The sequence below is a fragment of the Acanthaster planci genome, linkage group LG10 (genome assembly GCF_054643075.1).
Source record: "Acanthaster planci isolate LZ-2023a linkage group LG10, COTS_SCS, whole genome shotgun sequence".
NCBI classification, from domain to species: domain Eukaryota; kingdom Metazoa; phylum Echinodermata; class Asteroidea; order Valvatida; family Acanthasteridae; genus Acanthaster; species Acanthaster planci.
In genome coordinates, this window is record NC_141786.1 from 10,337,032 (window position 1) to 10,351,939 (window position 14,908).

General features: G+C 42.6%; 1 protein-coding gene across 1 annotated transcript; it reads right to left on the reverse strand.

Moving 5' to 3' along the window:
* Nucleotides 1–1,375: 1,375 nt before the first annotated feature.
* On the reverse strand, nt 1,376–12,054 carry LOC110983924 (UDP-glucuronosyltransferase 2B33-like). Its single transcript, XM_022243601.2, has 6 exons — nt 11,869–12,054; nt 7,522–8,163; nt 5,692–6,007; nt 3,028–3,256; nt 2,323–2,542; nt 1,376–2,018 (listed from the first exon to the last, which is right to left on the reverse strand). The coding sequence occupies exons 2-6, from the start codon at nt 8,133–8,135 to the stop codon at nt 1,730–1,732; spliced, it is 1,668 nt and encodes a 555-aa protein (XP_022099293.2). The 5' UTR covers nt 8,136–8,163; nt 11,869–12,054; the 3' UTR covers nt 1,376–1,729.
* Nucleotides 12,055–14,908: the final 2,854 nt, after the last annotated feature.

Consider the following 14,908-nt stretch of genomic DNA (forward strand, 5'->3'; position numbering starts at 1 on the left):
CCAGTCGGAGCTTGATAGATCACGTCCCACATCTCTGCCACAGGCAAGCGCACTTGTAAACAAAGCACGACATCATTATGCTACAGGTCTATTGAAGTGTGTATGGAACCAACTATGCTGGCTGACGAGAGTGTGCATGTCAGTGTATTCATTTGGCTTTGCTTGGAAACGGATGTGCAAAAATGGCTATTTGGCAATGTAAAAGAATAAGCCCTTTCCCAGTTAAATTTGAACAGAATCTGGTACACTGTGTTATCTGATTGAAAATGAATATAACAATTTGAATTCCCCAGATTAAAGACACTGTTGCTCGTGATTCGGGGCAAGCTTTTGCATAACGACCACCATCTCTGGAATGGGCTGGTTCCTTTGTGTCCTTCTTATCCATTGAAAACAGTGTTATCGTGCAAGGCGTCTAACTAAGCAAAAGCTTGCCCCGAATCACGAGGTATAGCAACACTGTCTTTAGTATATAAAATTCAAAATGCCATGTTCACGTGGACTTTAAGAACTTCGTGTAGCAGACTTTTTTTTCAAATTTAACTTCCAAAAGCTTATTGCCCTTAAAGTCTGCTTTTATGCTGAAGTTTGCAGGCCAGTAAATAAGCCATAGATTGTTTGCGCAGACCGAATCACGATTTGCAAGCTGTCAAATTCTCTGCTAGTAGAGCATTTCAAGGCATGTGGACCAGGGAGTTTGTGAAGAAAAAATAATAAAAGCTATCGGAGGGACTGCTAGCTTGTTTTTCCGAAAGTATTAGACAGAACGGGGTCCTCCGTATTGCTCTAATTCCAACGAAGTGTAAGCAGCTATTTTCAAAATGGCGACTGGCTCAACCACTGGTTCTAAGGATGATCATCTCTGGAGAGAAATATCTTCATAAATTAAATATGAGGAAATGGGCTTTGGTTTGAAAATATGTGTTGTACACCTGATAAATTTGAACAAAAAACCCCTCTTTTATAGCGGGGATTTCTATCATTTAATTGTCTTTGGCAGCTTTATTAGTGGTCTGGAGTACAAAAAGAATAAATTGCTAAAGAATTTGTGTCTGGGGCAGACATTGCATGTGCATAATTTGCATATGCATCCAGCTCGTAAGTGTGACGTCACTTCAAATCAAACCACGCCCACTGCACAAAGAGCTACAAGGAACCATTGAACCGGAGGGTAATGGCAACTTAAGTGATCATCCAATGGGAGCTTGCACTCAGTCTGCGTGCGCGGATATGACGAAGGCACGAGCCAGAAAGGCTTGGAGCTAGATAAAATTACTCTGTTGATGTTGATGTACAAACTTTGTGGTGCTAGAACCACTAGCAAGGTTTGCGGGAGCGAAACAGTCCTTGGTAATCATTTAAACAAACACTGGCCTCGATTAAATACAATGCTGTCTGGTTCATCGGAGGATTAGTGGCACCAAATCACCCTGAGATATAAAAGTGGTCAATATGTGCATAGACCGACTTCAAAAGTCCACATTTACCAACCCGTAGCCGCAGACTACTAAAACTGTGGCATCCCAGTGAGCTTTCCGTAGATGAGGTAATCTTACCGGACTCGTTTAAAATGAAAGGAAAGTATTCTTAACAAAATGTTGGGCCCGTAAGACGTCGTTGGTAACGATCCACTACCGCATGCAGGATCATTTCCTATGTCGGCCGGCGAAAAAAGCTCAACATTTTAGTTTTGCTGTGTGCTCTCTAAGGTGATTATTTGTCTGTTCTCCTAATCTGCTTTACTTTTGATTTTGCCCTGTTTATTTCGGCCGCAAGCAAGCCAAAGACAGACCCTGAGGCAGAGGAACAGGAGGCCAAGAACAATAAACAAAATAGCGGCTAGGAATGCATAGACGTCCACCAGGTGGTACTCAATCCAGCTGAGGTCGGCCGCACGAGGGCGCAGATACTCCCCACCGTACTTGGTCACGTGCTCGATCCAGTGGGCCGCCTTCTCGGACGGGATAACTGGCTGGTCGCGGAGAATTCTCGAGATGTGCTGCGCCCTCTTGCGAAATCTACAGCCAAAGATGTACCAAGAACGATTTACCAAAATTAAAGCAAGTTGTCAGTACAGTACTCCGGATGTCAGCATGGTTCCGACCACCGGCTTTATTTTTTGGTAAAAAACACTTGTAACACACTTTGTTATGAGAGGCTGATGTTTAACGCCCACTCTAGGTCTCGTGACTTAACAGGCGCAATCGATCTGCTGATCGCAAAGATCCACCGGTTGATCGAGGCCAACATAATTTCCTCACGGCCACCAAAGTGCAATGGCCAGCATCTTCGAAAATAATTTCATAATACATTATGACGCACCTTGGATCCTTGATGACCTGATCAACTGTCTGGGACAGGACCTCCTCCGTCAGCCCGACAATGTCTAGCTGCAGGGCCATTCCCTTGGACACGGCTCGCTCCATGTTGTCGAAGTGGTCTCCAAAGAGTGGTATGCCGACCATCGGCAAACCATACCAAGCCGCCTCGTACATGCCGTTCAGCCCACCGTGACTCAAGAGAGCCTTGGTGTTGGGATGAGCTGGAAATTTTGTAAAGAAACGTGGAAATATGCGTGTGAGTAGTACAATAGATCACTTGTAATACCAGCATGCAAGCACACTCCAGTAATATAAATACGGGCACTCTTGATGCACCCACGTGTATATGATTCTTGAAAAGACGCCGGGGAGGCAGCTAAAGACCTTTTTCCTGTGATGTCACAATCGTGCTAGACCGCCACGTGTTGTGATGGTAATGTGAGAGTGTTGTGACGGTAATCTACCTATTCAAGATAAATCAGTCAAGCACGCGGCGTTCGCACGTGCGCTTGCTCGTGGCTCAAGCTGCCCGTGGGAATTATATGCTATCACACCCTGGCCGAGGCGGTCCACACGTGGTGGTGTACAATTAGAGCAATCCTGTCACGTGGGTGAAAAAGGTCTATATAGATTGAATACACTGAAGCGTCCTCGTGCAGGAGAGTACGCCGGATGAATGCACACCTCATTCAGCGGCAGAACCTACCCATGATCTTCTGTTGGGGAATCCACTGCACCACTTTGGTGTTGTCTCCAATGCGCAGATGTGACACGCTGCCACTGAACTGCCAGAGCACGCGCTGCGACAGCTTGGCCAATCCGTTCGCGAACATCTGAGCCTGTGCAGTCTGCATCTCGTTCACGTGACCGCCTAGTGTAAACAGAACAACGCCCTGGTGGGCGGCATCGAGAAACTCCTGCTGGTCCTGTGGCACCTGGTTGGCAAAGAGAGAAACACTTGGTAATCTTCACGGAATCTCACACTAACCTGGAAAATGATGCCTCGAAATGTGACACAATAGTGCGTCTCTAAGAGTTTGCAACGCTTTGGCTAATCACAACGCGCAAAATCTGTCGACCCACAAACATATAAACCCCGAGATGGGCAGCTCCTACTCAAAACAACAGTGGGGTCCCATAGCATAGACGGCACCCGACTAAATCCAAAAAGCCGGGGCAAATTCACCCCTCGGTATAGGGAATGTACGCACGGTTGAAGAACTCCAGCAATAAAATGAAGCTATGAAGCCATTTTTCAATCGTGAAACAAAATCCCCTGTTTACTTAACTTGGCCCATGCAGATTCGAAACACTGCGGCTGGAACATTAATTTTGAAAAGAAGAGATAGCAGTACCAGAGAGTAAAAAAGGGAACAGCACATGTAAACAAATATAAGCAATCTTAAGTACATCACGGGCATTTCGCACTGAACTCCCCGTCATTTGCCGTTTCGTCCACTGCTTGCCCACGGTTTTTAAAATCACGGTTATACTATGTGTTTATATGGCTGAGTTCGGGCGGCTTAATCTTGAATGTTCACGAACAGCTCGATTTGTTGTTCGTGGGTCGACCGCTCGAACGCCGGGGACAAACAACCAGTTACCGATGGTAGTTAGTGACAAGTAGAATGATGTTTCTGTTTCCACAAAGTGACACGCGCCAATTGGCCAGGATTCTACAAAAATTTGCTCCCAAAGTACAGAAAAATAAGAAAAACATCTTTCAAGTTGGGAAATTCAGAATAGATCCACTTTGTGAAAATTAAAATGGACGAAATGACCGCAGTGCTCAGGTACAGCGAAACTTGTCGACTCAATGCTCGTTTGGAAAGGATCGAAAACTTTCTCGCGTTATGATTGGCCAACGTGTTGCAAAGTCTTGATGGCGCACTATTGTGAATCGCCCGTATTGAGCCCGGACCGCATAGATGGAAGGCGAAGAAGGAACCACTAGGCCAACCGGACTCCCCGGAGTTCATTGTCTTTTGAAACGAGGACCACGTTGACGACCATGGAATTACATGCTCACTCATCGGAATCCCACTGTCAGCGAAGAAAATTATTTCCTTGGGAAAATACATGCATTTGGAATGTCATCCGGGAAGTATTAGGTAGGTTTCCAATCAATCTGTTCTGAAAGGTTATACATGAATTGTCATCGTTATAGTTATTAAAAATTGTTTTCTTGAATAACAGAGGGAGAGTTGAAACTGGGGTAAAACTGAAGGTAAATTGGCAGAGAATGCGAGTTTTTAAAACAAAAAAACGACAAAGACAAACAACAGAACTTCATCGGTACAACAATTAATAAACAAAACACGAAATAAAAATAAGTAAAGGTGACGAAAATGATGAAATAAAAATAGACTGGAAGGAGTATTTACATAAATCTGGTATCAACAGATTCATGTTGTGACCACAAAAAGTAAACATCAACTGCCAATGTTACCACATCCTGATGTAGACCCCGATGGCAAGATGGGTGTTGCCGATTCCCTGAATGGACATTTCACCACCGTCAGTGGTGATATTGACCCCATTCTCCGCGGCAGCCTTATCTGCATTTCTCTCTGCCCCTTCACCCGTCCCAACGATTTACCCACGGGAAGTGTACAATAAGTTACGCAGGTTAGGTTCCACCAAGGCAGGCGGTCCTAGTGGAATTTCTGCTAAGTTGGTGCGAGAATTTGCCGGCAAACTCAGTACTACTGGATGCCTCGTTCCAACAAGGAGTGGTCCCACTTCAATGGAAGCGGGCAATTATTTCCCATACCAAAGTCAAATCCTCCGTCTTGGGATAAAGTTAACTGATCTTTTTTGCTAAAGTTGCTGAGTCATTCATTATTGGTTGGTTAATTGATGGCACTCGACTTATGGAACTTCAAGAAAGACGAGAACAAATTTGTGTGAAATTTTCCAAATCTTTATAAATGTCTAATGTTTTCCGTAGCTGGCTAACTACAAACGAAGCTCAAGATTAGTGGTCGAGTGTTTCGGAGTTCAAGCTTGCTTTCTCTTCCTCAGGTAGTTTCTTTGATTGTTGTAAGTTTGATCGCATGTTTTTAATGTGAATTGGTGTTTTTAAACGTATAAATAGATTGTTTTGTAATGCCTTTGTATATGATTCAGCCATATGGCTGCAAGAAGGCAACATGTAATAAACCATAAACCAACCAACGAGCCAACCAAATGAATCAGACACATGAAAATTGTAAGTGAAAACGAAAGCAGTATTTCACTTTTAATGAAAACTCTTGCCATAAAACATGTAAATCTAAAAGAAAATGCCTATGTTGGGTCACCTGAGCCAGTGAGAGCGCCCTAGGCATTATGCTAGCGAACGATTGATTCAGATGGAATGTGTGCTCACCGTTTCCTCGGAAGGAAGCCCCAGCATCGGCGAAGCTAGGAACATTGCGTTCGGTTGCATTGGCCGGGCGTACTCTAACCCAAAGTCCCCGTAGAAGAGCCACAGTTGGGCCCCAGCCAACATCTCCGGCATTCGCTTCTCCGGGCGGAGGTTGTACTGCCTTTGGAGGTCCTCATATTTCCAGAGAGTCACTCGTCTGAGGGCGTCGTAGATGATGTACGCGTATGCATTCAGTGTCCGCTGCGGCAAATCCATGGTGTCGCTCAGTCCCACATGGCGCTCGGGAATGTAGGCTGGATGCCTTGGAATGCCGTACCTGTTACGTAGAGCAAAATTGTTGCTGACAAAAATGATGATATATCGTCAGGCAACGATGGCATTTTGATTGATCAAACCTTTAATCTTTACAGTGTGTGAATAAGCAAATCTGGTCATTAAATCAGTGAGATGTGATCGATTGGTGACATGTCAGAAAGACTTGGTAACCGTTAAATCAGAGTTATAATTAGTTAAATTTCCAAAGAGAATGTCAGAAGGAACACCCCACGTAAAACAGTTCTGGGGCATGCTTTGCAGTGAAGTTAATAATCCAAGGGGGTTGGTCTTTTACATTTGGGATTAGGTTACAATAAGGGGCTGTGTAATCTACTTGTTATCGGAATGTAAATTTGTCATTCTGTAAACACTTTTCCGGCATTGTCGGCCTGAATTTCGAGGGCATTTAAGTGGCTTTTATTGCTGTGCTAGTATAAATTTGCATATTTAACAACAAAGGTGTGATATCATCCTAGGTACAGACCTCAGTCCGACAGCTATTTCTGAAATAACATCTTCGCCAGTTTTAGGGTCTTGACTCTCGAAAATTTTATGTACTTTGATGATTTGTAATGCTGTTAATGTTAAGAAAGTAAGCATGAGTTTAATACAGATATTTTAAATCAGCCAACATTGGATCCATAATTTGGGAAAAACACACACACACAATGAATAGTGTCCTGTTCAATGACAATCGTTACGTGGGACGTCAAATAGTTTGATCACTTTAAAGAGGAGAAGAAATTAAGTTGCAAAAACATGTAGACAAGTAATGTTCAAATCTGGGACCGCTGTAACCTCTTTGGCCGGTAAGGCGTGGCGTAGGTAACCATTTGGTCCAAGTCCCTCAAGCTCGATATAGAACTTTAGGGAACAAACGCCGGGGCTCTGTTAATCGCTTCGATTATTACTTTAAATACATGCATTACCTGACAGATCTGGACAGAGTTACGTCTAATCAACAGCTCCGACACCGTGTAACCAAAAATAAAACATTAACTCTCGTTTTCAAGTGTAGTTTTTGTGGCGTCGACAAAGCACACATTTTCTTGTGAAGAAGACAAAGACAGCTGTTATTGAACCGATAAGCATACTTTACGAAAGAAATGCTTAACACCTCCGTCTGATCTCGGGATTGAGTGGGTGACATTCTTAGGCGGCGGGCGTTAAAGGTGCGTGATTACAGTTGGATCCTAGGATTAGATCGGAAGTGGGCAATTTTCCTACAAAAACATTATCCATCCTTTCATGTTTTAAATGGAATCCCAGGTTAAATTGCAGGGTATGTAATTTTTTTTATCTTTGATGTTTTAACCGGAAAGAAGTCCCAAATAGTACTGTGTCTGAATAAAGTAGGCGTGGAACCAGACAGAGATTTGTCTCGGTGAAACTTCACGTCTCCCCAAAACACTCAATGTGATGTTCAGTTGTCGAGAAGAGAGGCATTTTCTGAACTGGTTCATTATATCAACCGACTGCCCTTTTTCCAAAAATAAAGTATACACCAGCACGTACCAGTTTCCCTTGGACGGAATAATTCCCGTTCCGCTGATCAGGACAAACCTGATGCCCAGGATCTCCGCCAAGAGCGGCTGGCAATCAGACAGATCCTCCCCGACCAGCAGGTCGTATCTCTCCTGCTTCAGGGCTTGTATCGTCGTGTTATCCCCAAGCAGGCTGTTGCACTCGCTAAAGTGGAAATCAAACAGCACCTTGCTGGACCTTTTGTCGCCGAAAAACCTCTGCTTGAGGTAGAATTTCATGGCATTGACGAAGCCCCTCAGCTCTCCTCTCAGGCCCAGGCGGGAGATCTCTCGCAGGTTTTGAGTCCGTTCCTCCTCCGTGTACCTTGACTGGAAGACGAAAAACTTGAACAGGTTGGCGCCGCTGGTGTTTCTCCACTTGGTACAGCTGCTGCTGAGGAGGAAGGTGACGTCATGGCCCCTCCGGACCAGGGCTTCGGCGATCTTGGTGTTGGTCAGGTGGTGGCTTCCGTCGTCCGAGGCGGTGTAGTAGAGGAGCTTGAGTCGCTGCTGCCCAGCCGCCTGGGTCAGCTCGCCTTGCCAAGGGAGGAGGAACGCCACCATGGGAAAGACTACCAGGAGAAGCCTTGTGCTATAGAGAGCCATAGCTCTGCGTGGATTGCCACTCTAATTTCTGCACAAAAGGAAGCCGTTTGGAGGGAAATCAATGTTTTAAACCAAATGTTAAAAAGGGAGGTTTGTTTTCAATTCCTTATTTGGGGGGAAGCATAATGTACCAAAGTGCTGTTCTGATTTCAGCTACCCGCAGAAAGTTCACCGGACATAAATATTCATGGATACGTACAAGGACGTCTGGATATCACGTTTCAAGGAAAATGCGGGCAACTCTGTCACCATGACAAAATAACTGGACCTTAACTCTGTCCCGGTCGGCTGATCTTGTATCCTACATACACTGCAAAAACACAAAATCTTTTTTAAGGGAATTTCATGGCCGTTTGGACGCCAGCACTATCCCGTAAAACCCTTTTTACTCTTTACTGTAAAATTACATAAATCGTTAAATTAAAGTTAACAAATAACGCTCCCGCTGATGTAATTTAAAATCGATGATTCGTAAAAATGCGGCAGCCATACCGTAAATTTACATCTATTTGGAAATCTACAGCGTTTCAGTTCTGTTTTACGGCAATAGCCTCGTGAAATTGCTGCTTCAGTAATGTAAACTCCTGTGCGTTCAGTAAATCAACGACCCTCATGCTAGTTGAAGAATAGCTATTCCAGTCTATCTCCAAGAGTTCAACCCATTATTTGACATAGCCCTCGGGGCGGACAGATTACAAAATTTCAAATTAAAATCATACAGAAGCATACCACTGTTAAAAAAATGTCTGTTAAAAGTAACAGCTGTCAATTGGCATTACAGAAGTTGATGTTTTGGGACAGCATATTCTACTGTTAATTTTTCTCTCTGAACTAACAGGAGATTCTTATGGAAATGTAGTTAGGAAATAGTAAGAAATATTTTAATTCATACGTAGGGTACATTGGGGGAAGATGGGACGCGGGAAGACGGAACATGCTGTTTCCGAAGCCTACTTCTGTACTCTATCTAACGTTCTGGCCACCCCGACGGCGAAAATGGTTCCATCCATTTGTAAAGTACAAGAGAGGGCGCACTCCTTGACTACGAGATGTACCTATCTAGCGTACGACTGTGACGGGTAGAGCCATGTCATCTGCACGGAGAGTTTGGGCAGTTCCCTACTAGCGGTGTGGTAAGTCCTATGTAATTCTTTAGAAGCCATTTTCAGAAAGAGAGGTAGATGTTGTTAAGCCTGCAGGATCGATTTTTATCGACAAATTATTCATCTTTTCTTCTACGTTACACTTGTGCTCGGCAACGGATTAGGCTTACTATTTCGTACGTACGGATTACTATTTCGTACGTATGGATTACTATTTCGTACGTACGGATTACAATTTCGTACTTACGGATCACTATTTCGTACGTACGGATCACTATTTCGTACGTACGGATCACTATTTCGTACTTACGGATCACTATTTCGTACGTACGGATCACTATTTCGTATGTACGGATCACTATTTCGTTCTTACAGATTACTATTTGGTACGTACGGATCACTATTTCGTACGTACGGATCACTATTTCGCACGAACAGATTACTATTTCGTTCTTACAGATCACTATTTGTTACGTACGGATCGCTATTTCATACACCAGCAAACGGACTGAATATATTCACGTTAAGTCCTGCAACTCATTTGCCTCCGGAGAGTATATCTGCTTAGTTCTTCTACATGCTTGGGTATCAGTTTTTGACAACCAAATCAGTTCTATAATGCACCAGATTTCACAATGCATACGTGCATAAATTACTGGCACAGATTAGAGGAACATTGTTCACCGCACGGTTTTCTCAGTGTGTGTGTACACTATATAAAAATCAACGTTTTCATCTTGGCAAGGTGAATGTTTGAAGATTTACTCTTCACTTGAAAAAGGAAATTGCAAGCTTTCAAGCTCATTACCTCAAGCTTAGCAGCGCCAACATTGCATTGGGCCACCGAGCTCATAGTTTGGGTTGGATGGTTGGCTTTAATTGGTATGGCAGTAGCCTGAATAGCGCAAACAACAGCTGACGGTCGTCAGTCACTGACGAACATTAACGGCTTGTCAACTATCTTGAATACGGGCAATTTACAATAGTGCGTTCCAAGAGTTTGCAACGCGTTGGCCAATCCAGTGCTCGAAATCTGTCGACCCTTTCAAAACGAGCATTTGGTCGACAGATTTCGCGCATCGTGGTTGGCCAGTGCGTTGCAGACTCGTAGACGCGCACTGTTGTGAACAACCAGTGTTGCACAAAGCTTAAAAGTGTTCATTTATTATATTTTATGAGTACAAGAAATAAGACCAATAACTTTAAACGCGTGTAAAAATAGTCAGGAAATATTACACAAAAGTTAAGACCAACCAAAAAAGAATTCTTAATCTTGCAGTTAGTATTATCCTGCTTCAATACTCAATTCCAGAACTGACAGACAGGATTTTTCACTTTAATTTGTCTAGCAACCACAGTCATGATCAGCAAGTTTGTTTCTTCGTATATAGAAATTTAGCCCGGAGGCTGATTACCACAGTGGCATACAAGAGAACACGAACGCCAATATGACGTCAGACCAAGTAATTTTTTTAGGGCGGATCGGCACATATGTTACCCGGTAGATCGTAAAAGTCGCTGAGGCCGTTTCACGTGATGACCGAGTGAAGTGGAATGTGGGTAAATGTTAAAAAATCGACGTGGCGATTTCTGTATATTTTGGAAGTGTAGGCCAATGTATGAAAGGTTACCATCAACACACTTGTAATGCGTACCATTTGAAAGCTGATGAAATTCTCTTTCTGACCATGTATCGTCGTTAGCCTAGAAGAAGGACGCAAGCGCTTGTAACCTTTTGCCAGGAAGCATGATCCCTGAAAAAAAATCCTGGCAAAAGGACGTATGTATGTAACTGTTATATTTTAACGAAATATGAAGATTTCTTTGCAAAAAGTACAAAAAAAATTCCCAAGTCCTTCAATGAGTTGTTTAAAGGTTGCTTTTGTATGGTACATCCTGTGTTGATTTTGTAGTAAATTATATCCATTTTTACTAAATAAAGAGAGTGTGTTTCTTACGCCCATTTTGCCGGGAACATTTTTCTGCTGTGATCATGCTTCCCAGCAAAAGGGCGTACGAGCGCTTACGATCTTTTGCGGGGCATACGACGACATCTCAAAAAGTCAATTGACAACTTTTTCCTGATTTCAATGTACCGGGTCACACATCGAAAACATTCCCACTCTCAATGGAGAGCGGTGGCACATGCCCCCCCCCCAATTCCTGGTGCCCCCAGTGAAAAAAAACCGATGAATGGATACTGAATAAGGCTAACAAAAAATGCCCCCCCCACACACACACACCAGTAAAATCCTAGCTACGCCACTGCTGGAGAGTTGTTTTGACGTGAAATTTGACTGAAGCACTATTGGGCATGAATGCGTTAGTGCTTCATCGCAACCTATACTGCAGGAAAGGAAAATAATTTATCATTTTTTTCCCAAAACGACCTTTTAATGTCGGCCTAGTGGTTTTTTTGTAAATGGACAGGTGCGATACGTGTATGAGGTTAACTACCGCATTTTAGGTTGAAAAAAAAACACTTGTTCAACCACGCGTTGAACAGCAGTAACTAAACTTAATTCTTTAAACGAAATTGGCCAAAGTAACTTCAACTGATGTTTTAGAAACGATTCGTGTACTGACAAGAGAAGAAACGAAATGCAAAATCACGACTCGTGCATTCTTACCTCCTTCGAAGAGCACGCCGCAGCAGAAACTAAGGTGGAACATAAAGTGGCCGATAGTCACACGGAGTGTCACCCAGCAACGTGATGATAACCAATGGTGCTGGTAGCCAAAGGTTTGCAGAAATCTCAAGTCCGGAAGAACAATAGAAGCCACTTGGCAGTTCACCTTTGTGGATTAAAACCAACTGTAGTTATACCGGCCATTTAAAGCTCGTAAAACGCATCGACTGGGGCGTACTCTGACACACCGCGCACTTCCTACCAGTATAATTGTTCACAATGTTGTTATGCAACTCCGCAAAACGTAGCAATCCAGCATCATAAAAGCCCAGCACTGACCTTAAGAAACGATTCTATTGTCTACTGGCATATAATACAAGAAATGTTCGGTGATGCCTTCATTTGTTCTTTTGTTTTACAGATCGCTTATAAGCTTGGAATGGAGTCATTCACGGGCAGATTCATAAGTATAATTCAGGCAAACTCGAATGCAAAGCCATTTTAACGCCATTTAAGATTTGCAGAAAACTTCAGTTTGGTTTGGGTGTATTTAAATTATATCTTACTCGCAGACGAATGATTAATCTGACGTTAAAATTTCGCGTTTGGGCTATCTTTTGCACAGAGTCACCATTTTCACAAAGAGCCACAAATATAGATTTAAAAAAAAATGGTTTTCGAGATTATCGCTAGCTAAGTTTCTCCTATTTAAAACTGCAAAATACACTTTTATGGAATAGTGGACAGTGAAAACCACTCAAAGGATTCTTTTAAAGCTAAACTCGTACCTGAACCAAGTAATTAAAATGCACACAGTGGTTAATCAGCCGAAATGAATTAGTAAAAAGTGTGTCCGTTCGTGAAATCGAAAATCCACAGTTTCCTATTTTCTGGCCCTTCTGGTCAATGCATTTGTTCCACAGGGATGGGGCACTGCATTTTTCACGGGGGCTGTGAATGTAACAAAGATACTTGTGTGTTCTTGAAAACGAAAATCTCAGTTGACCTTTTTTTTCGGCCATTCACGACAATACGTTCTGAACATGTATGAGGGGCAGTCAGGTTTGTGTCTCGTCGTGAAATTCAATGCAGTTATTGAGTTTTTTTTTCCAATAACAACATTAATGAAATTTTGACATATGCTGCTTTTCTCAAGGAATCTTGTCAAAATGGTCAAGCACGGTGGTTTAGAACGAAATAGTGAAACGAAAATCAAAATCGAAAAATCCATTTTCCACACGTGAAAACGGTGACAATGACAGGCCTTAAAAGGTAGCCGCTTGGTATTTATGTTACAAACCTCAAAACGCATCTCTGTGTCTCAGTGAACCTCAGTTTTAGAGCTTTGTTGGATTACTTTAAAAGGATATTTTGCTGACTTTTGGGTTTATATGCTCATACGTATTTCCATATTCATGAGCAAAACTGTGGTGTCATCCTGGGAGGATATTCTAAGTGTTAAATTGGTTTGTGCACGAATGTTTGATTTTTGCTAACCCACCTTTTGTTTTTGTTTGTGATCCGTTGCTGCTTGAGTACACAGCAATGACCTCGCACGCACCCTTTCCGTAGAAAATTCCGGGTTCACAATTTGAACAGAAAAACATATGCACTGATATATTCCCTGATGACATCACAGCAACAGCGCCCCCAGTTTTCCAGAAAAGCGTAGACAATTTTAAACGAAGAGGACGACTGATGTATTGTTCATAAAAAACATCTGCATATTGACACCTTGTCAGTTGAATTTCGATTTGTAAGTTTAGATATATGATAAAATGTACATCGGATATAAGGCCTACATTAGCAGATAATAGTTGCGCATTATTTCAGAATCAATGAAATGGATAGCGTTTTGCGAGGCAACTCATCAATTATTTCAAAACGTGCAAATTTTGGTGCATTTAATAAAAAGGGGATGGCAAGCAATTTCCATACACTGAAGAAGGGTCCACGGTTGCAGAAGAATTGTGTCCAAGAAAAACCTATGGCTGCTACTCTTTAACGCAAAAGAAATCACGACAGTTTCTCATGAAAAGATTAAAATTAATGGTTTGAAACACAACCAGATCAAAACGAAATGAGAACAAAACAGAACAAAGAATCGAAACCGCGCACTTGACTGAAAAAGATAACCTGACCACGGCTCACATTAGTGTTTAATATAAAAACACGCAGAATCAAAGCGCTTACAGTAGTCAATAAAACTCGAATTCGGTCATGAGGAGGACGCACTGAACATTCCTGTGCCCATGGATTACTTTGTGAGTCAATTTATCTGTGGTTTCCTGTGCAGGTAGTATGAAAGCATAGCGCTACATGTCTTTTTTTTATTTCAAAGCGGCAACTTCAACCTCTTTTGGCACTGCTTTTCTTCCTTTTTTGCTGGTGCCTGCAGAATCATCGAGTCAGAGCTCATTGGGAATGGCGCAGAGCTATCACGTGTTCCAATACCAAGTAGAATAAACGGTACGGCATGAATTGCACTCTGGAACTGTGCTGCCTCGTTTTTGCAATAAACTCAATCGTGAAATTTACAAGACAAGGTCGGGCAAAGAGTACCAGCATCACTGCCGAATACCACCAAAGTGAAAATTTCGGCAGGTAAAAAAATATCGAATCTATGGAATGAAAAGTGGTTTTTTTTTTATAATGCGAGGCACTAAGTCTTAGAGTAAGCAAACTACGGCGTTGTATCATAAAAGTATATATAGCATATTGATCGTAAAGTGCAGTTGTCAGTCCCGAAGAGGGCTTCTTGCGGGGGGAGCAAAGTACCAGCGAGTAGACACATGACAATAACAATAGATTTTTTTTTTTAGTTTTTATTCTAGCCTTTTTCCCGGGGGTGCTTACTAGGGAGCCCACACCGTGACAGGTCTGGCAAATATGCATTGTCCATTTCCAGGTGGATAATTTATTGACATTTCATTTGCCTTGTTTATTTGTGAACCAAAGGTAAGCTGGCCAAGAATTCGTATGAGGACGGATTCGAGCAACATTCGCTAATTGAGTAATGTACCTTTAGATTGGAAAAGCC